This window comes from Lipotes vexillifer, unplaced genomic scaffold (genome assembly GCF_000442215.2).
Source record: "Lipotes vexillifer unplaced genomic scaffold, Lipotes_vexillifer_v1.1 scaffold213, whole genome shotgun sequence".
Taxonomy (NCBI): Eukaryota; Metazoa; Chordata; class Mammalia; order Artiodactyla; family Lipotidae; genus Lipotes; species Lipotes vexillifer.
The window spans coordinates 4956465-4976167 of NW_006780610.1; the positions used below are offsets into that span (position 1 = coordinate 4956465).

A 19703-nucleotide genomic window follows, 5' to 3' on the forward strand; every position below is an offset into this window, starting at 1 on the left:
TTATGTCCTAATTGATTTATCTCTCATTTGGGGCACCCATCAAAGGCAGAAAATCCTGCCAATCTGAGCACCAGGGAAGCAGGAGAGTGCAGTATGGACTGCCACTGGGTGGAAAAGACTCTTCCAGATCCCTTGGCAGGTAAACTGATGGCCACTGGTGATCCCTCCGGCCTGAAGACCCAGTCCAGCATCCAAACTGCTCAGCACCCTTTCACAGACACCCCCTCCATGCCAGGCCCATGCTGGATACTGGGGTCACAGATCCAGTCCCGGGCTTCACAGAGCACCTGGGAACCCGGATGAGCAGCACCTAACCCAGCCTGGGAAATCCAGGGAGGCTTCACAGAGGAGGTGACATGTCAGCTGGATTTTAAAGGATGAAAGGGATTTCTTCAGACACAAAAATAAGGGGGATGGGCATTCTGAGCAGAGGGAAGAGTGTTGGAAAGCCCTGGAGCCTCAAAAAAGCAGCACATGATTGGACAGTGATGGTAAATGGAATGGCTGGGGTTTCAGGCCCCTAAGGGGAGGAGAAGGCTGGGAAAGGGAGTATGAAGAGATGAGGCTCCAGCATCGGGGAGGACTAGGGGCTGGCAACGAAGGGACTCAAAGGCCATGAGGATGACTTGGTACTTTATCCCATGGGCAGCGAGGAACCAATGGAGGGTTTTCAGTTGGTCAGTGACATGCTGGGACTTGTGTTTTGGAAGAAGCCCTCCAGATGAGTATAAGAAGGAACGAAGGCAGGGAGACCGGGAGGAGGTCGTTGCCATCATTCTGAAGAGTAATGATGGTGGCCTGACTCCTGCCATGGCAGTGAGGTGGAAGAGAAGGGGCAGAACCCACAGGAAAGGGTGACAGGCCAGATGTGGGGCATAAGAAGCAGGGAGGAGTCCAGGCCAAGTCCAGGTTTCTGGATGCCTGGACAGAAAAGCAGGTTTTCAGGAGAAAAAGTGGAGGAGCCCATGTGGGGGCATGTTTAGCTGGGCCATCTGCGGAGTATCAGGGGGAGATGGGGGTCTGAGAGGCAGGACCGTGAGATGCTGCCCGAGGTGGTGCAGAGTCAATGTCATCTCCGGGTCTAGGATGCAGCCCTAACCCCACCACCATCTCCCACCATTACCCAGGCGTGTGCTACCTCTTCCTAACTCTTTTATTTATTTATTTTTTTTTTTGCGGTATGCGGGCCTCTCACTGTTGTGGCCTCTCCTGTTGCAGAGCACAGGCTCCGGACGCGCAGGCTCAGCGGCCATGGCTCACGGGCCCAGCCGCTCCGCGGCACGTGGGATCTTCCCGGACCGGGGCACGAACCCGTGTCCCCTGCATCGGCAGGCGGACTCTCAACCACTGCGCCACTAGGGAAGCCCTTCCTACCTCTGTAACAGCCTTCAACACACTCTTCCCATTCCAGCCTCCATGCCTTTGTTCTTGCTGTTCTGCTGCCCTGAATACCCTTCCCTCCTCTGTACAAACCCCACTCATCCCTTAAGTTCCAGCTGGAGTTCCACTACAACCCAGGGGCTGGAGCAAAGATCCAGGGTCAGAGGTGGGGTGGGGGTCGAAAGAGAGGTAGTGAGTGTGGCAGAAAATGCAGAGACCTGATTTAGAGCCCAGCTCTGCAGAGAGCTGGCTGTGTGACATGGGGCTGGTCACTTTTCCTCTCTGGGCCTCAGCTTCCTAACCTTTCAGAGGAGAATAAGGAAAGGTCCTTGTCCTCAGGGAGCTCAGCGTCTAGAAAGGGCCATAAAGGAAAACATGACCTGTGAATTTCGAGGTCTATCAAATGCCCAGAGTATGCAAATGAGGGAAAAGTTTATGGAGAAAGACTTAGTGGCATTTTCTCTCAGCCTTGAAGAATGGGTAAAATTTCAACAAGCAGAGATGGAGGTGGAGGAGGACACTCCAAGAAGGGAGGACAGCCTGAGGCAAGGCTGGGAGGCAGAAAGTTCAGGGTGTGTTCAAGGAAGAATGAGTGTCCAGATTCTGGTTCCTTCTGAGTCAACAGCTCAGGCGCTTTTTGTAAGCGCGCAGCCCAAGCTGGGCAGCCTCCAGTAAACACCTGTTTGCACAATCGAGGTCACACACGGGGGCGTGTTTGCACAATGACCTGTTTGCACAATCTCAGCCGACTGCTGTATTCCAGCCAAACTAGGCCCTGGCGGACGAGCAGAGCCTCCGCTTCTGGACCCTCACCCTGGCTGGTCCACCTGGCCTCTGCCTGCAGAAACTGAAACCACCCAACCCGCAGTAGGGCTGCCGAGCATGGGGTTCCCCATCCACTGCAGAACTCCCTGGCTGGGGTCTCCAGCCCCCAGAGGCCACCCAGTCTGAGGGAGGAGGGGGCGGGGCAGGAGAGCTGGAGGAGGAAGCATCCACAAAGCAGATACTAGGTGTGAGGGAGGGGTTGACTTCACAGCCGTCTCATGCTTTCCAGCTCACCAGAGTAAACATTTATTGAGCATTTACTGTGAGCCTGGCTCTGTCCCATGAGCCTCACACGCATTAGTTCACTGATTTCTCTCAAGGATCCCCTGAAGTAAATACTAACATTATCCCCATTTTTAAGATGATGAAACGGAGGCTCAGAGAGGTCAAACAACTTGCCCAGGGCCACACGGCATTAAGTGGGAAGTCGAAGCAGTCTACTCCTCACCCTCTGCTCTTAGTCTCTCTATCTGCTAATGCTTCTTACCTAAGGAAAGTTTCTCCTTAAATCTAATTTTCATTTCAGCTGTGGCAGCTCCATTGCCTGGTGCAGGTCCTCAGTGGAGAATGGAGCACAGATGAGATCAGTAGAGCCTTGCTCTGACGTACTGAACTCTGCAGAGTGGAAAGAAAGGAATTTTCTTGAACACCTACCACACGCTTGTCACCATGCTAGGCTCCGTACCTCCCATAGCTCATTTAATCCTCACAAAACCCCTGGGAGGAGTTATTACCCCTGTGGCAGATAAGGAAACTGAAGCTTGGAGAGGATAAACAGCTTCTCCAAAGTCCGCAGTCCAATAGATCTGCACTGAGAATTCTGGCTGCCCTGTGCTGAGGCTGCAGGCAGAGAAGAGAATGTGGTTTCTGCCCTCAAGGAGCACACAGTCTAATGAAGGAAGCAGACAGCCAACAGCCGCTGCAGCATTACAGCATCACCAAGGAGGGAAGGCACCCGACCCAGCCCAGAGACATGCTCAGGGCAGGCAAGGTGCCCAAGCGGCAGCAGAGCCAGGACTTGGCCAGCCGGAGGTGATGGGGGCTCAGCCCCGGAGGGAGGCAGCAATGTGTCCAGGTGAGGGGTGGGGAGACCTGACAAAGGCAGAGAGAGGAGATGAATTTCTGAGCTCTTGATAAGCCTGAGAGCTCCATCAAGGCAGAAACTAGGGCTGCTTTTGCCCACCATCATGCCCCTGCAACCTACTCGAGGAACACGTTTGCTGAATGATGAACAAAAGGCCCATATTCTCCTTTATTAGGAACTGACTGGATGTGACAGTGTGGGGGAGGGGCGTGAAGAATGACTCCTGGGTCCCTGGGTTGGGGGACTTGGGGGTGATATAATTTACCAAGATGAGGTTTGCAGGGCTTCCCTGGTGGCGCAGTGGTTGAGAGTCCGCCTGCCGATGCAGGGGACGCGGGTTCGTGTCCCGGTCTGGGAGGATCCCACATGCCACAGAGCGGCTAGGACCATGAGCCATGGCCGCTGAGCCTGCGTGTCCGGAGCCTGTGCTCCGCAACGGGAGAGGCCACAGCAGTGACAGGCCCGCGTACCGCAAAAAAAAAAAAAAAAAAAAAAAAGGGATTGGGGACAGGTTTGGTGAAGTGGAGGGAAGATGCATCCATTCAATCGTTCATTCAACGAATATTAATGTATTGAGGGCTCCCTATGTGACAGTGTTGAAGACCCTGGAGATAAAGTTGGTTTTGTTTTTGGTTTTTAATTTTATTTTATTTTATTTTTTTTGGCTGCGTTGGGTCTTTGTTGCGGCGCGCGGGCTTTCTCTAGTTGCGGTGAGTGGGAGCTACTCTTCTTTGCGGTGTTCGGGCTTCTCATTGCAGTGGCTTCTCTTGTTGTAGAGCATGGGCTCTAGGCACGCAGGCTCAGTAGTTGTGGAGCACGGGCTTAGTTGCTCCGTGGCATGTGGGATCTTCCCGGACCAGGGCTCGAACCCGTGTCCCCTGCATTGGCAGGCGGATTCTTAACCACTGCGCCACCAGGGAAGTCCCTGGAGATAAAGTTCTAAACAAAACAGATTAAAACCCTTGCCCTCATGGAGCTTCCATTCTGGTGGGAGGTGGGGCTGGGGGCAGCCAGTGTCAGATGGTGAAAAGGGTAATATTAGGGGGTAAAGAGAGCTAGAGAGTGAGGGGTGGTTGCAATTTTTTAAAAGGGTGGTCAGAGAAGGCCTCAATGAGAAAGTGACACTTGAGCAAAAAACCCAAAGAAGCGGAGGGAGTGACCCATAGAGTGATTTGGGGGAAAAGAGTCCAGGCAGAAAAAACAGCAAGTGCAAAGGCCCAGAGGCAGGAGGGAGCCTAACAAGTCCAAGAAATAACAAGGACAACAGAGCGGCTAGAGCAGAGCAGCAAGGGGGAGAATAATCACAGGAGAGGGGCCAGGGAGGGAACGGGCCCCGGGTTGAGTAGGGCTTTGTAGGTCATTAAAAGGGCTTTGACTTTGAGTGAGATGAGAGCCCTTGGGAGTTTAGGGCTGAGGATGACATGAATTGACTTCTGTTTGATCGGTACCACACTGGCTGCTGAAGGAACAACAGACAGGTCGGGGGGATGAGGATGAATGGAAGTGGGAGACCAGGGAGGGGGCCACTGCAACAAATCAGGTAAGAGAAAGGATGGCTCAGAGCTGGCTGGTACTGGTTTAAGTGATATTTATATTTTCCAATTTTTCATCAGGAAAATATCCAAACATATGGCCAAGTTGAACTTTACAGTGAATACCTATCTACCCAGGATTCTGGTTATATTTTGAAAGAAGAGTCAATGGGATTTGTTGAGCACGTGAGCCTTCTGGGACACCTCGGGGAGGTTGCTACAGACAGTTGGATATTTCATACTGGAACGAGAAGTGGAGCCCAGGTCTGCCCCATCACAACAGACTCAGAAACCCACTTTTTCTTAAAAGGATCATATGTTATAGACACTCTGCTAGTCTGTTGGTACCTAATCTTTATTGCATCATAAACCCAATAAACTGTGAACAGTCTGAACCCTCTTTAGAAAAATGCACAGAAAATTATTTGTAAACAATTGCAGAGGAATTGTGAAAGACATAAAAGGTAGTCTGTTTCACTCAATGAAAAAATATTCAGTTTGGCAGAATCACTGTGAGTTAACGTTACTAATCTCTAGTGAGCCTGTGAAGACCAGAGCCTCACAGGCAATCCCCTGCCTTGTCCCCAGAGTCCGCATTCCTCTGTCTGTGTGGCCTTTGGGCAACAGTAAGGAACATGCCATGCAGAGGGAGTGGGGAGGAAGGTACTGTGTTACAGAATTCCCTGTAACCTGGAGGACGCCCCTCTGAATATTGGGAGGATCAGGGCCCCAAGGCTAGTGCTAAAAAGAGGCTTAGGGCCGAGCGAGCCTTCGAGCCAGGGTCTGTCTCCAAGTGATGCTCCCCCAGGGCAGGGGGGTGCGGGGGCATGGGAATGGCACCCAGGCGGGTTGGAGCCTGGGCCCTGCCAGCCTCAGAGCTTTGAGGTCAGGAAACCCGGAGGCAGGGGAGGGGGACAACGTTGCCACATCCCTCTGCCCCTTTAAGACCCCCGAGGCAGGAAGGCTGCCCGGGCCCCACCAGCTTCCCTCCTAGGCTCCTTCCTGGGAGGAAGGGGCTGCCCGCGCCAGCTTCGACAATGCAAGGGCGGGAAGGAGGCTGGGCAGGTGTTGCAATCCGCAGCCCCTGCGCCTGTCAGAAGCCGAGCCATTAACGACAGGGCTGGGGAGAGCAGCCGGGCTGTGGCTGTTTTCAGGAACTTGCCTTGAAGAGGAGAACAGAGACCAGGGAGGCCAGGCGGGCGCCCAGCCGCAGGCTCCAGCGTGAGTAGGGGAGCCCCAGGGAGGGCTGGGCCTTGGGCTCAAGGGGACCCTGGAGTCCCAGTTACGCTCCCCCAGCTCTGTCAAGGGCGTGCATATGCAGGGGGCCTGGGAGCAGAGCTCCTGCCTTTAGGATTTGTCCCTTGGAATCAAGAGCCCTGGACACTGAGTTACTTTTCCCAGGGTGCCCCTACTTTTCTTTGCATTGGGGAAGTCACAGACAAATATCTCTTTGAGGACACTGTTCTGGGCTCAGGAAAGGGCTGGACTCAGCGAAGGGCGCACTCATCGTCCCTCTCCCCGTCTCTCTCTCAGAACCTATGTCTTACCTGCTCCCGGTCTCCATCCCTGTCGTCTATTTCACTCTCCATCTCTCTTTCCTCCTCAGCCCCTCTCTGGCTTGCCATGCCTCTGAGCTTCTCTCTGGCTGTCTCAGAGTCTCTCTGTGCCTCTCGTTTTGTCTCTCACGGTTCCCTTTGTCTCTTGAATCTTAAAATCTCGAGTATCTCTTGCTTCTCGGCCTCTGAGTGCCTCGGTCTCTGTGTATCAGCATTCTTGTCTCCGGCTCTTTTCTCTCTCCTGCCTCAGTCTTTATCTCTGTGAGTCTCTCTCCATCGTTTTGGTCTGTGTTTCTCACTTTCCTACTTTTTCCGCCTGTCTCTCTCTGTCTGAACCACATCTGGGAAGTCCTCTCCCTTTGTTCATTGCCAGCCTCCTCCTCCCCCCAACCCTCTTCCCATGGAGAGAATCCACGTGAAGGGGAGTAGAAAGAACAGGCGAGAGAGGGGTGTGAACTGGAGAAGGCTGAGTGTGATGGGAGGGAAAGGAGAGGAAAGCAGAAAGGAGTGGGGGGTGATGCAGTGACCCCAGGGGCCAGCGTGGTGTGCTGGGACTCAGAGAGAGGCCAGAGAGTGAGCCGAGATGGCTGGAGCAAGAGGGGAGACTGGGGGGCCAAGGAGCAGGGGACTCAGAAATGGGGCTTTGAAATGTGCGGTGTGACACGGACAAAAGCAAGGTGGCAGTCCTAGGAGGCTGTGACCACACAGCCTGTAAGCAGGGCAGGGAGGCACTAAGCCACGCTGATTCCACAAGGCGGTGTCCCGCTTTATGGCACGTGAAAATAACATGGTTATTGAGTGCTTCCTCTATGCAGGCTCCGTATTAAGTGCTTTTATCAGGGACCATCTCATTTCATCCTCACCACAACCCTGAGAAGTGAGTGCTATTGTTATCCCTCTTTCACAGATGGGGTAACTGAGGCTCAGAAAAGTGAAGTAACTTGTCCAAGGTCACCAAGCTGGTAAGTGGCGGAGCCGGGGTTCAGACCAGGTGGTCTGACTCAGTGCTGGGCCCCCAGAGAGTGAGACCATGCTCTACCTGGCCCCAGATCCCACTCAGCTGGGGTAGGGAGCACCCAGGGCTGCCGTGGGGGACCAGGGACTGATGCCAAACGTGCCAACACTTGGCAACCCTGGGAGAGGATGACTGGGCCCCTGGGGGTTTGAGGTTGCATTGCCCACTCTGGACAGGAGCCAATGGAGAGGGATGAAGTGGTAATTCGCTGGGCAGGAGGGCTGGGATATGACCAAAAATACATGGAGATGGGCACCAGAGTCCCAAAATCTGGGCCAAGGAGGCTAAATCTTCCCCAACAAGTGTGCATGGTGGATAACCATACTGGCACGCTCTAAGTAGAAAGTTGCCAACCACTGATTGGTACACTGGGGTGCTCTGAACAGTTGTGCAAGTTTCTCACTGCACAAAGCTGCCCAGCAAGCGGAGGTTGAAATTCAGCCTGTTCTCTAGTTGCCAGGTCCCAGTGTGGGGCTGCATTCGTCCAGAGGAAGGGGCGCTTTTTTCTTGATTTGCAAAATGGTGACTTATGGGCTAGCATTCACCTGGTGTCCTGATACGGCAACACGTAAGGATAGACCAGGGGTTTAAGTAAGACCCAGCCAGGCAGGAATAGCCTTGGGTATCTGGGCGTTTCTTATTCACACCTCTGTCTTGGAGGGGAAGAAAAGGGAGAGGAGTTTAATTCTTTCTGAGCACGGGGGATCAGCTGAGACACCACCCACATGTATATGTTCATGTATGTACAGGCTGGTGATTCCCACTGACCTGCCACCAAGAGCATCAATTAGTGCTGGAGGATCAGGTGTCTGGCCCCAAGACCCCAGTGGGAGCAGAGTGGAAAGGCTGGAAGCCCACCCCAGCGGTAGAAACCCATGCATACTTCCTGAGACTAATGAACTAATTAGAGGGAACTAATGCTCCCTCCATCTGGGCACTGTCGCCAAGACCACAGGATGCCTGGCCCCAGAAGGCCTCCAGAGGTCTGTGCCCAGAATTGGGGGTATCCTCCAGCCCACCCTCCCTTTAGCCATCTCTGCGGCAGCCAGCTTCCCAAGGTGTAACCTGTCCTCAGCTACTCTGTGGAGTTGTCCCTTTCTGCCAGGGAGCGTCTCTGACATTCACCAGCGTCAGAGCAAAGGACTTTGAGCGTGGCTCACCCAGGAGAACCTGCCTGGTACTCATGCATGTGCAACATGGACATGCCAGAGAATTAATACACCAAGGGACAGCCCTTGACCAACGGGGGGCAGGAATTGGTGAATAAATGTTCCCATTCTCTCAGCCAGCCAAGGGATGAATTGTCCCTTGGGTGGACAGTTCTTGAGGCGTGTTCTACATGGCTCCTTGGAAGGTTCCAGCAGGTTTGAGCCCCAGTTGTCCATAAATGTGACTGGCTTGATGACGAACCCTTGTGTTGGCTTTCCTTCCTTACCCATTTCATTCTCCCCACTCCCTCATTCTGTTCCTGGAATCTTCCCAAAAGAAACTCCCTGCATGCAAGCCTCCATCTCAGGCTCTGCTTTGTGGGGGAAACCCAGCTAAGACAGAACGGAAGTGGAGAATAATACTGTTCCCTGCGGCTCCTTTCCCTGCTCTCTCCTGGGAGGCAAATAGAATAATAACAGTGGCTGTCACTTACAGAGTCGTCTCCTATGTGCCAGGCACTGCGTGAAGCCCTTGACTTGTATCATTTTGGGTCCTCCTCCCAAAACCCTATGCAGTATAGGCTGTTGTTACCTCAATTTTGCAACGAAACTAGGCTCGGAGAGATCAAATAACCTGGCCGAAGCCACACTGTGCCAGAGCAAGGACTAAGCTCAGCTCTGACTGCAAAGCCCATGACCTTAACCATCCCCCTCTGCCTCCAGGTGAGCAACAAGCTGGCACTATGGCGGGGCTGGGAGCCTGGAACCTAGCGAGAGCTGCTCTGATCATCCTGCTGCTTCCCAGAAGTGAGTGTGGCCAGGAGCGAGGGTGCTGAGGGGAGAGGGGAGCACAGGGAGAGATGCTGGGGGTGGAGGAGGGAGGCATTTCCCAGCACTGCCACAGTGCTCCTGGGACTCCCAGAGAATCCCAAAAGAATCAACTGGGCCACAGATGTGGGGTAGCCAGGCTCCCATGCATAGACCTCTGTAGTCAAACCACCACCTCTGAGGAAAAGAGAGAGGACCTGGGCTGGCCAGCCCGGAGAAGGTGGGGTAGACCCAGGTCTTGCCTGCAAATCTGTGCCGTGTTGTCAGAAGGAACCCCTGAGTCCTGTGCAGCCTTCATGGGCAGCAAAGGGATCAGGGTGGAAGACGTAAGAAGGCAGCTTTAATCCTGAAATATAGAATCCCAGGGAATTCCCTGGCAGTCCAGTGGTTAGGACTCTACGCTTCCGCTGCAGGGGGCATGGGTTTGATCCCTCCTCATGAAACTAAGATCCCACATGCCACATGGCATGGCCAAAAAATAAATAAATAAAATAAAATAAAAAGAATCCCAGGCAGAGCTCTCCAGACTATGGAAACTCTATCTTGATAGGTGGAGAGCCTCCCATCTCTGGGGGTATGCAAGCCAAGGCACAGCAGGGGTCGGCAAACTTTGTCTGATGTAATGTTCAGCTTTGCAGGCCACATACAGTCTCTGTTGCATGTTCTTGTTTGTTTTTTGTTTGGTTTGGTTTTCAACCCTTTAGACATATAAAAAATGTTCTTAGTTGGCAGGCCATACAAAAATAGGCCATCCTAGCCCTGCTGTGGAGGACTCAGTATCAGGTGGAGTTTTGAAGTAAACAGTTGGCAAGTTTCCTTCTAGCCTGAAATTCTGAGTCTGTGGAATAGTAGAAGCCTCCAAGAACTTGCTCTGTGACCCTAAACAAATTGTTCCTCCTCTTAAGGGCTCAGCATCCCCATCAGAAAAATGGGCTGAAGAACACCTGGGAGAGGAGAGAAGGCATCATGGGCAAAGTGCAGTGCTTACTCGTTTATTCCATATGTATCCACCAAGGGCCTGCTCTGTGCTCGGTGCTAGGAATGCAGCAATGAGTGAAACAGCCAAGGTCTCTGGCCTCACAAAACCCATGGTCTAGTTTGCGGGACAAACAAGCAAATAATCACATGACTACATAATTATGAAGGATAATAAGAGCTTTGGGAAAGTTCAAGGGGCTTGGCCTGGTCTGGTTGGTCAGAACCTGGTCTGGTTCCCCGCAAGACGCCTAAATGTTAACCAGGTGAAGGAGGGGTGGGAGAGAAGCAAAGGAGCACCTCCAAAAGGATCAGCAGGTACAAAGATCCGGAGATTGGAGGGAGCATGGCGTTTTCAAGAAATAGCAAGAAGGCCAGAGTGATGGGAGCTGGAAAAGGATGGTCTGAGCTGGAACCAGGAGGGTTAGGCAGGGACCAGGCCACAAGGGCTGTGAGAAGGAGCTGAGTCTTTATCCTAATCATGGCAGCAAATATTTACATGACAGGCACTGTTCTAAGTGCCTTACACGTGTTCTCACATCTAATCCTTCCAGCAAAACTAAGGTAGGGACTTTTTATCCCCATTTTACAGATGAGAAAACTGAGGCACAGAAAGTCTCAGTGACACATCAAGTTCACATAATTAATAAGCAGTAGAACGAGGCTCTAAACCTAGGCAGTCTAGTTCCAACATCCGTGCTCTTATCCACCATACCATACTGCCTTTCAGAGGAATAACGTGCCATTGAAGTGCTATGATCAAGATGGGGTAACAATCAGATTTGAAATCTGAAATCTGAAAAGACTGCTGTGGCTGTGGGGTTCTTATCATTCTAACCATTGTTTCACCACTGCTAGGGAGGGGACTAATCTCCCATCTGGTGGCGTGCTGGGGTTGGCTTGCAAGCACTGATTGTGTACATCTCTTCGCAGGTTCACATTCAGTGATGTCACACTGGTAGCTTGAAATCAGCCACGGTGGGAATATTTACACCAGGGAAAGCAGCCCAGGCTACAAACCAGGATCTGTTTCTCTCTGTATAGCCAGCTGATAAACATTTACCCACACACCGCTATCTTGATCTCACCCCCAGAGCCTCTCACAGTCCCCATACACATCCTCCCCATTCCAGTGACACGTCTTGGGAGGTAAAGCATGTAGGTAAAGGCACAGAGTCTAGGGGTACTGAGTCTAGGAGCCCAGCTCTGCCAAGCAGAGGAGTCACTTACGGCCCCTTCTCTTCCACCCCAGGCCTGGAGCAGTGCGGGCACATCAGCCTCTCAGCCCCCATCGTCCGCCTGGGGGATCCCATCACAGCCTCCTGCATCATCAGCCAGAACTGCAGCCACCTGGACTCGGAATCGCACATTGTATGGAAGTTGGAAGCAGAGCTTCAGCCCGGGGAGAGGCAGCAGTACCTGCCGAATGGGACCCTGCAGTCCACCATCACCTTGCCCCACCTCAACCGCTCTCGGGCCCTTCTCTCCTGCTGCCTGCACTGGGGCAACAGCCTGCAGATCCTGGACCAGGCTGAGCTACAGGCAGGCTGTGAGTCCCTGCAGCCATCCACCCACTCTGCCTCCAATGCCCTCCTGCCAATACTAATAAGAACTATTCTTTCTTAAACTCTTGCTCAATAAGCACTTTAAAGGCACAATATCATGTCATCTTCCCTACCAGTGGGTAGTGTTATTTAGCCCCATTTTGCAGATGGGGAAACCGAGGCTCGGGGAGGGTAAGTGACATGCTAAAGGTCACAAACTAATAAGGATGGAGCCAAGATTTATAACAGGCAGTGTGGCTTGAAAGCCAGTATAGTAACCACTACTCCATATGGCTGCCGAGTAAGATCAAGCCCTCAGCCATAGGAGAGTGTCTCCAGGGAGGATATTCTCTATGAGCTGGGCTTGCTCCCAGCTTCTCCCTTACCCCAGTCTCAGCCTTCTGTTCAAACTGAGAAGGATGGATTTGTGCCAAGCCAATGCATAACTAAAAACAAAGACCAAGGTTCTCATTTAAGAATCAACAATAGTGAGAGCTAACACTACAGAGCACTCACTATATGCCAGGCACTGCTCTGAGCACCGTATACATAGTAAGTCACTCAGCCCTCACAGGAACCCTAGGGGGTAGGTATATTACCATTACCCCCATTTTTCAGATGAGGAAACTGAGGCACAGAGCCGTTAGGTGTCTTCAAGATCACACAGCTAATGATGGCAGAACCAGGATGAAAACCAGACGCTACACTGTTACTGTCAAAGGGGGCAGAGTTGAGAGGGCTGGAGACTCTGTGGTACTTATCCCTATATGTGCCTGTAACTTAGCTTCCCCCAGGGCTGCCCCTCTGGGGTCACCCTGCATGGAGACAAGGGAATGACCCAGGGCAAGGAAACGAGGCCAAGTGGTCCCAGTAGGAGTTTTCTGAGTGGTCTTACCTGAAGCCCTCACTCTCCCCACCCCATACACAGACCCTCCCGCCACACCCCACAACCTGTCCTGCCTCATGAACCTCACAACCAACAGCCTCACCTGCCAGTGGGAGCCAGGCCCCAACAACCACCTGTCCACCAACTTCACCCTGAAGAGCTTCAGGTGAGTAGAGGGGTCTCCACGCCAGCACCCATTCCTTTGGGTCCTGGGACAGAGCATGGGTAGGACTGTAGGGGTGGGGAGCCAGAGCCAAAAACGGGAGGGAGAAGGGAGCCTCGCTTTCTTCCCCCGCTTGACACCCAAGCCTGGCCTGTTGGCAGGAGCCGGGGCAACTGCCAGAGCCAGGAGGACTCCATCCCCGACTGCGTACCTGAGGACGGGCAGAGCCACTGCTCCATCCCCCGCAAACACCTACAGCTGTACCAGAATATGGGCATCTGGGTGCAGGCCAAGAACGCGCTGGGAACCAGCGTGTCCCCGAAGCTGTGCCTTGTCCCCATGGACGTCGGTGGGTGACACTGAGTGTGGGGGAGGGGAGCGGCCCCCACCATGGGCGGACACAGAGAGGCACGGGGAGGGAAACACAGACCCAGCGACAGGCAATGAGACGCTGCAAGACCTAGAGGTAGAGGAGGAGGAGAGAGAAAAACAAAGTGGATGGAATTGTAGACAGAGCTGTGGAGACCCAGACAAGGACGCGGAAGAAACACAGAGGCAAAGAGATACACTCATTAATTCTTTCTGCAAATTTCTTGAAGTGCCCACTCTGCCCTAGGCGCTGTTCTAGGTGCTGGGGATACGGCAGTAAACAAAAAGGCAAAAATCTTGCCCCTGAAATGTTACATTCTAGTGGGCAAAATAAACAAAATAGAATGTCGGTTAACGGCAAGCATGATGAGGAAATTGAGCAGGGGGACGCGACGGGGAGAGGGGGCTATTGCTATTTCAGGAAGGTGGTCAGGGAAGGCCTCACTGAGAAGGTGCCATTTGAGAAGATCCTTGGAGGAAATGAGGGAGCAAGCCACTGGATATCCGGAAGGTAAGTGCTCCAGGCAGAGAGAACAACCAGTGCAAAGGCCCTGGGGCAAGAGTATGAAACAGAGAGAGAAACAGACACATATACAGAGACAGACCTGCAGAAACAGGATGACACAGAGATGAAGAGACACAGAGAGAAACGGAAAGACACAGAGATCCCATAAATGGAGACCCAGAGAAGTGGAACCACAGACAGGGAGACAAGTGGAAGCTAGGATACAGCCCGATAGGACTGATCAGAGAAAGGGTCTGACGACCCCTCTCTTTGCAGTGAAACTGGAGCCCCCCACACTGTGGGCCCTGGGGCCCAGCCCTGAGTTGGCCCCGCCCCAGCCAGGCTGCCTGAGGTTGCGCTGGGAGACCTGGAAGCCAAGCCTACACATAGATCAGAAGTGTGAGCTGCGCCACCAGCCTCGGCTTGGAGAAGCCAGCTGGGACCTGGTGAGGCGGAGGGCAACCTCAGGAGACTGGGGTGGGGCTGGCTGAAGGCAGGGTAAGTTGAGCTGGCATCGAAGGGCGCAGAGATCCAGGCTCAGAGCCACGCCCCCCACCACCACCAGGTGGGCGCCCTGCCCTCCAGGACCCTCCAGTATGAGCTATGCAGGCTCCGCCCATCCACAGCCTACGCCCTGCAGATGCGCTGCACCCGCTGGCGCCTGCCTGGCCACTGGAGCAACTGGAGCCCCAGCCTGGAGCTGACCACCACACAACGGGGTAAGTGGGTGGTGACAGGCTAGGAGCGGCCATCAGGACCCAGTCTGGCCTCCAGGGCCCTCCCTGACCCTCTCTTCCTGCTCCACCCACAGCCCCCACTGTCAGACTGGACACATGGTGGCAGCAGAGGCAGCTGGACCCCAGGACGGTGGACGTGCAGCTGTTCTGGCAGGTAACCCCCTCTGAAGGCCATCCCTCCACCTCTTTCAACACAAACAGACCCCTGCAAGCTGGGGCTCAGGACTCCAACAGGTTTCGGAGGCTTGGGTGCATTTGTAGGTGATTTGCATTCACTTTGCATGTGCAGAGGAAGCTAGGTAGGGCCCTTCTGGAGAGACTACAGTGGAGGACTCATCTAGTTTGGTGCCTGCTGCATACACCGACTTGCTTTTTCCTTCCCTCCCTCCTAGGACCTGGCACAGAGGGAGGAGGGCTGGCTCCCAGCCTGGGGGGGCTCAGTTCTTGGGACATGGCCACCCCATCTAGAAGCTCTCCCCCACTCCAGATGAGCTGGGCATCCCCTTATCTGTTTCCCCCTATGCCCACTGCAGCCAGTGCCCCTGGAGGAAGACAGCGGGCAGATCCAAGGGTACCTGGTCTCCTGGAGACCCTCAGACCAGGCTGGGGCAGACCCAATGCTGTGCAACACCACGGAGCTAAACTGTACCTTCCAACTGCCTTCAGAAGCCCGGGAGGTGATCCTTGAGGCCTATAACACAGCTGGGACCTCTCATCCCACCCCAGTGGTCTTCTTGGAGAGCGGAGGTAAAGGGGGCCAGCAGCTAGTAGAGCATGATGGTTAAGCATGTAAATTCGGAGGCTAGACTGCCTGGGTTCAAATCTAGCCCTGTCACTTGCTAGCAATGTGATCTGGGCAAGTTACTTACCCTCCCTGGCCTCAGTTTACTCATTTAGCAAATGGGGATGATACAGTATCTAACTCAAAGCCTCGCTGTGAAGATTACGAGTTAAGACATGTGCCTGGCACAAACTAACTGCTCCATATGTGTTAGCTATTATTATTATCATTAGCCAGAACCAGGTTAAGCCGGTGGTGGTGCCTACACACGCACAGTCTATTCTGCCAAGGAAACGGGAAAGAAAGCCCTAAGTTTTTCCAGCTAGAACACAGTCCCTGAGTTAAATGCTCATTCTCAGGGGATCAGCCACTACCAACCCCAGGTGCCCCTGAACGTGGGTCCTCATGAAGTGAGACTCACAATAACAATAGCTAATATTCCCATTTCCCAGTCATGTGACCCTAGGCAAGTTACTTAACCTCCCTGTCTCAGTTTTCTCATTGCTAAGATGCGGACCGTAGTTGTGCCCCACAATGGGACTGTTATCAGTCTCCGTGAATTAATACATACCGAGAACCACACAGGGTTAGCTTTCATCATCACCAAGCACTACTCCATGCCAGGCCTGTTTCATGTACCACCTCATTTAATCTGCACCATGACCCTACGAGGTAGAAACTTTTATCATCGTTTCTACCTTACAGATGAGGAAACTGAGGCTCAGATGTTGACTTACCCAAGGTCACCCAGCTTGTAAGTAGCAAAGGCCAGATTGAACCCAGGCATCTGGCTCCAGGGCCTGCATTCTTTTCATCTTCATGTCATCGTCTCCTACTCTGTCTCCAGGCCCACCCCTGGGCAGACTCCACACCGTGGCTCGAGACCCTCACAGCCTCTGGGTGGGCTGGGAGCCCCCCAGCCCTCAGCCTCGGGGCTATGTCATTGAGTGGGGCCTCGGTTCCCCCAGCCCCAGTGGCAGCCCTAAGACCTGGAGGATGGAGCATAATGGAAGCATTGCAGGGACCCTGCTGCAGGGTGAGGCAGGCCTGGGGGGCTGGGCAGGTGGGCAGGGCCCGGGAGAGGGGGGCACATTTTACCTGCCTGACGGTAGGCAAGGGGCGAGCTGAACCACGCTAAAGAAGCAGATTCCCCAGTCTTTCCCGTTCTTTCACTGTTCTCATCTCACGTCCTCAGAATCAGGAAGTCCCTCCTGCAGTCTAACTGGATCCTCTGTTTCCAGCCCTGACTCCGCCACCTTCCTAGCTCTCTTCCACTCTTTGCTCCTTACCCGCACCAAATGGTCTGAAGAAGAGACTGCAGAGGCCAGCCCTGCAGAATGAGGCCCAGGTTACCCCTGAAGTCTGAGGTTAGCCCCCGACCATCATCAGAGGCTAGCCCCTAACCAGGGTGCCCCTATTTTCTCTCTACAGAGAACATCAGGCCCTTTCAGCTCTACGAGATCACTGTGACGCCCCTGTACCAGGACACCAAAGGACCCTCCCAGCACATCTATGCTTACTCCCAAGAGATGGGTTCGTCAGCCACCAAAAGCCTTTTCTCAGAATCCTCTCCTCTCTCTCAAGTCCTGTCTAGGCCCCCAGAATCAGGAATACGAGGGAACATTTTCCTCCTCCCCTACCTCTGGCCCAGAAGAGGGTCTCTCCTAATCCTAAGATTACCTCTGGCTTACACTGGACCCCCGCACTGGACCCCCGCAGTCAGGCGGTGGGGTAATAGAAACTGGGCAGTGAGCACGACAGAATTCAGGCAGCAAGTCTGGCAAAAACTGATCAGGTGTCACGTGTGATAGAAATTAAACTGAGGACCTGGCATAAACTCAGGGAGTCAGTGGCAGAAATCAAATAATGAACCAGACAAAATCAGGCCTGGCAGAAATCAGGTAGTGAGGCTTTGGAGTCAAAGAGGAGCAGGTTCAAATCCCAGCTCAACCACTTATTAGCAGTCGGTGGGATTCAGGGAAAGTTCCTGGGGTAATGAGGCTTGGACATGAGTCCCCCTGGACTCTCTTCTATCACCCACCCCCACAAAGTGTCCCAGTTCTTGGGTCTGGGGAGCCACAGGAAGTCCAACTGGGCTCTCCCGGCCGCCCTGCTCCTTGTCAGCCCCTGTACCTCTCTCTTCCGGCAGCCCCCTCCCATGGCCCAGAGCTGCATCTAAGGCACATTGGCAAGACTTGGGCCCAGTTGGAGTGGGTACCCGAGGCCCCTGAGCTGGGGAAGAGCCCCCTTACCCACTACACTATCTTCTGGACCAATGCTCAGGACCGGTCCTTCTGTGAGTCTATCCTCAGTGCCCCACAGCCCCAGAAGGCCAGGGAGGGCGGGTTCAGAAGCCTTGGGGCGGCTCAGCAGCCAACACAGACTCACCATTCTCCTCTCCTCCCAGCCACTGTCCTGAGCGCCTCCTCCCATAGCTTTGTCCTCCGTGGCCTGGAGCCTTCCAGCTTGTACCACGTCCACCTCATGGCTGCCAGCCAGGCGTGGGCCACCAACAGTACAAGCCTCACCCTGATGACCTTGGCCCTAGGTAAGGGGAGAAGGGGGCTGGCAGGACAAGGCTGTTGGGAGGGTGCCTCACCCAAAGCATCTCCATTTTGCAAGTAGATAAGCCTTGCATGGATCCCCTGATCTGAGGGAGGAAGCCCAGCCTTACCTACGTGCACTCTTGCCTCTTCTGGCTTTCCCCTCACTCTAGAGGAGTCTGAGCTGCACATCCTCCTGGGCCTCTTCGGCCTCCTGGTCTTGCTCATCTGCTTCTGTGGGGCTGCCCAGCTCTGCTGCAGACCCAGGTGAGTCCTTTTGAGAGACCTGACACCCAACTAACCCTGCCTGCAGGGAAGTGCAGGCCTGAGTGAGCCGGTCTAGGCTCGTCTCAGCCTTGCCAGGCCTCAGGACCCAGGTCTGGGGTTCGGGCCCTCCACCGTCTCCTCTCTACATGAAGGGGTCGCCCCTTCAGCTGCTGGGAGTAGGTGGGAGGAAGATGGGAGGGCATGCCTGACCTAGCCTTCACCTGCCCCCTTCTCCAGCAGGAAGAATCCCCTCTGGCCAAGTGTTCCAGACCCAGCCCGCAGCAGCCTGGGTTCCTGGGTGCCTGCCATCACAACAGAGGTGAGAACACTGGAGGGAGAGGGAAATGAGGCTGGGGGTTAGGCTCCCACCCCAGGATCAAAGTGAAGGGATACCCCTCTGAGGATGAGTACTCAGGCCTTCCCATCACTTCACCTCTTTGGAGCAAAGCAGACCTGAGTGCGAATCCCTGCTCTAACCATTCAAAACCTCAGTCACCTCACTGTGAAATGGGACTGATCCCACGCAGAAGCGTCGGGGAGATTCACCAGGCTAAGTCTAAACAGCACATGACACGTGTCAGGAACATATGAGATGCTTTGCATCCTCTGAATAACCCTTTGAGTTTCAGCAAAGAGAAGCAGGAAGTAGCTGGGGCAGATATCTGAAATGAACCAGGCCCTCACCCCACATCTTTATGTCCAGAATACCTTCCAGCTGCCCAGCCTTCGGGACTCCAGCATGCCACCCATCACCAAGATCACGGTGCTGGAGGAGGAAGAGAAGAAGCCAGGACCCTGGGAGTCCAATGACAGCTCAGAGACCTGTGGCCTTCCCAGCCTGGTCCAGGCCTATGTGCTCCAGGGGGACCCAAGAGTACCTCGTACCCAGCCCCAGCCCCAGTCTGGCCCCAGTGACCAGGTCCTTTACGTGCAGGTGCTGGGCAGCCCCACAGGCCCACGGCCTGGGCACTACCTCCGCTGCGACTCCACTCAGCCCCTCTTGGGGGGCCTCACCCCCAGCCCCAAGTCCTATGAGAACCTCTGGTTCCAGACCAGCCCCCTGGGGACCCCAGAGCCCCTAGTCCCAAACCCGGAGGATGACTGTATCTTTGAGCCACTACTTGACTTCCCTCTCCTGCAGGGGCTCCGGGTCAGTGGGGTGGAGGGTCCCGGGGGCTTCTAGGGCTTCCTAGAACTCCCCACCTGGGCCTGCTTCTTGATAAGCCTGGGCTATCCAGAGAAGAGGAGGTCAGTAAGCCCTTCACTAAAAACCCCCAGCCCCAGGAAAGGCAGAAAGTCTCCCAGTGTCCCCCTATCTCTGGCCCCTAGCATCCCTCCCCCATCCCCCCAATTTCCATGGGCTGGGCCTCCCACTTCAAAGGCCAGAGAATGTTTTTTCAAGCCCTGCCCACTAGCTTTTTGTACTTGTTTCCTATAATTTCAGTCTCTTAAACTGGTTTATAGTCTGATTCGGTTTGGCTTTTGGTTTTGAGAAACTCTTGAGTGTGCCTGAATCTCTGTTCTTTTTCTTTTCAGAGCCCTAGAAATCGGGGGGGGGGGGGGAC

General features: G+C 54.0%; 1 protein-coding gene across 1 annotated transcript; it reads left to right on the forward strand.

Annotated features, from left to right (window-relative positions):
• The first annotated feature begins 9283 nt into the window (after positions 1 to 9283).
• Positions 9284 to 19321, forward strand: CSF3R (colony stimulating factor 3 receptor). Its single transcript, XM_007453810.1, has 15 exons — positions 9284 to 9347; positions 11596 to 11892; positions 12816 to 12939; positions 13098 to 13285; positions 14087 to 14256; positions 14376 to 14529; positions 14622 to 14701; positions 15081 to 15294; positions 16176 to 16364; positions 16760 to 16861; positions 17478 to 17624; positions 17736 to 17876; positions 18045 to 18138; positions 18376 to 18457; positions 18842 to 19321. The coding sequence occupies exons 1-15, from the start codon at positions 9284 to 9286 to the stop codon at positions 19319 to 19321; spliced, it is 2526 nt and encodes an 841-aa protein (XP_007453872.1).
• The last annotated feature ends 382 nt before the right edge of the window (positions 19322 to 19703 follow it).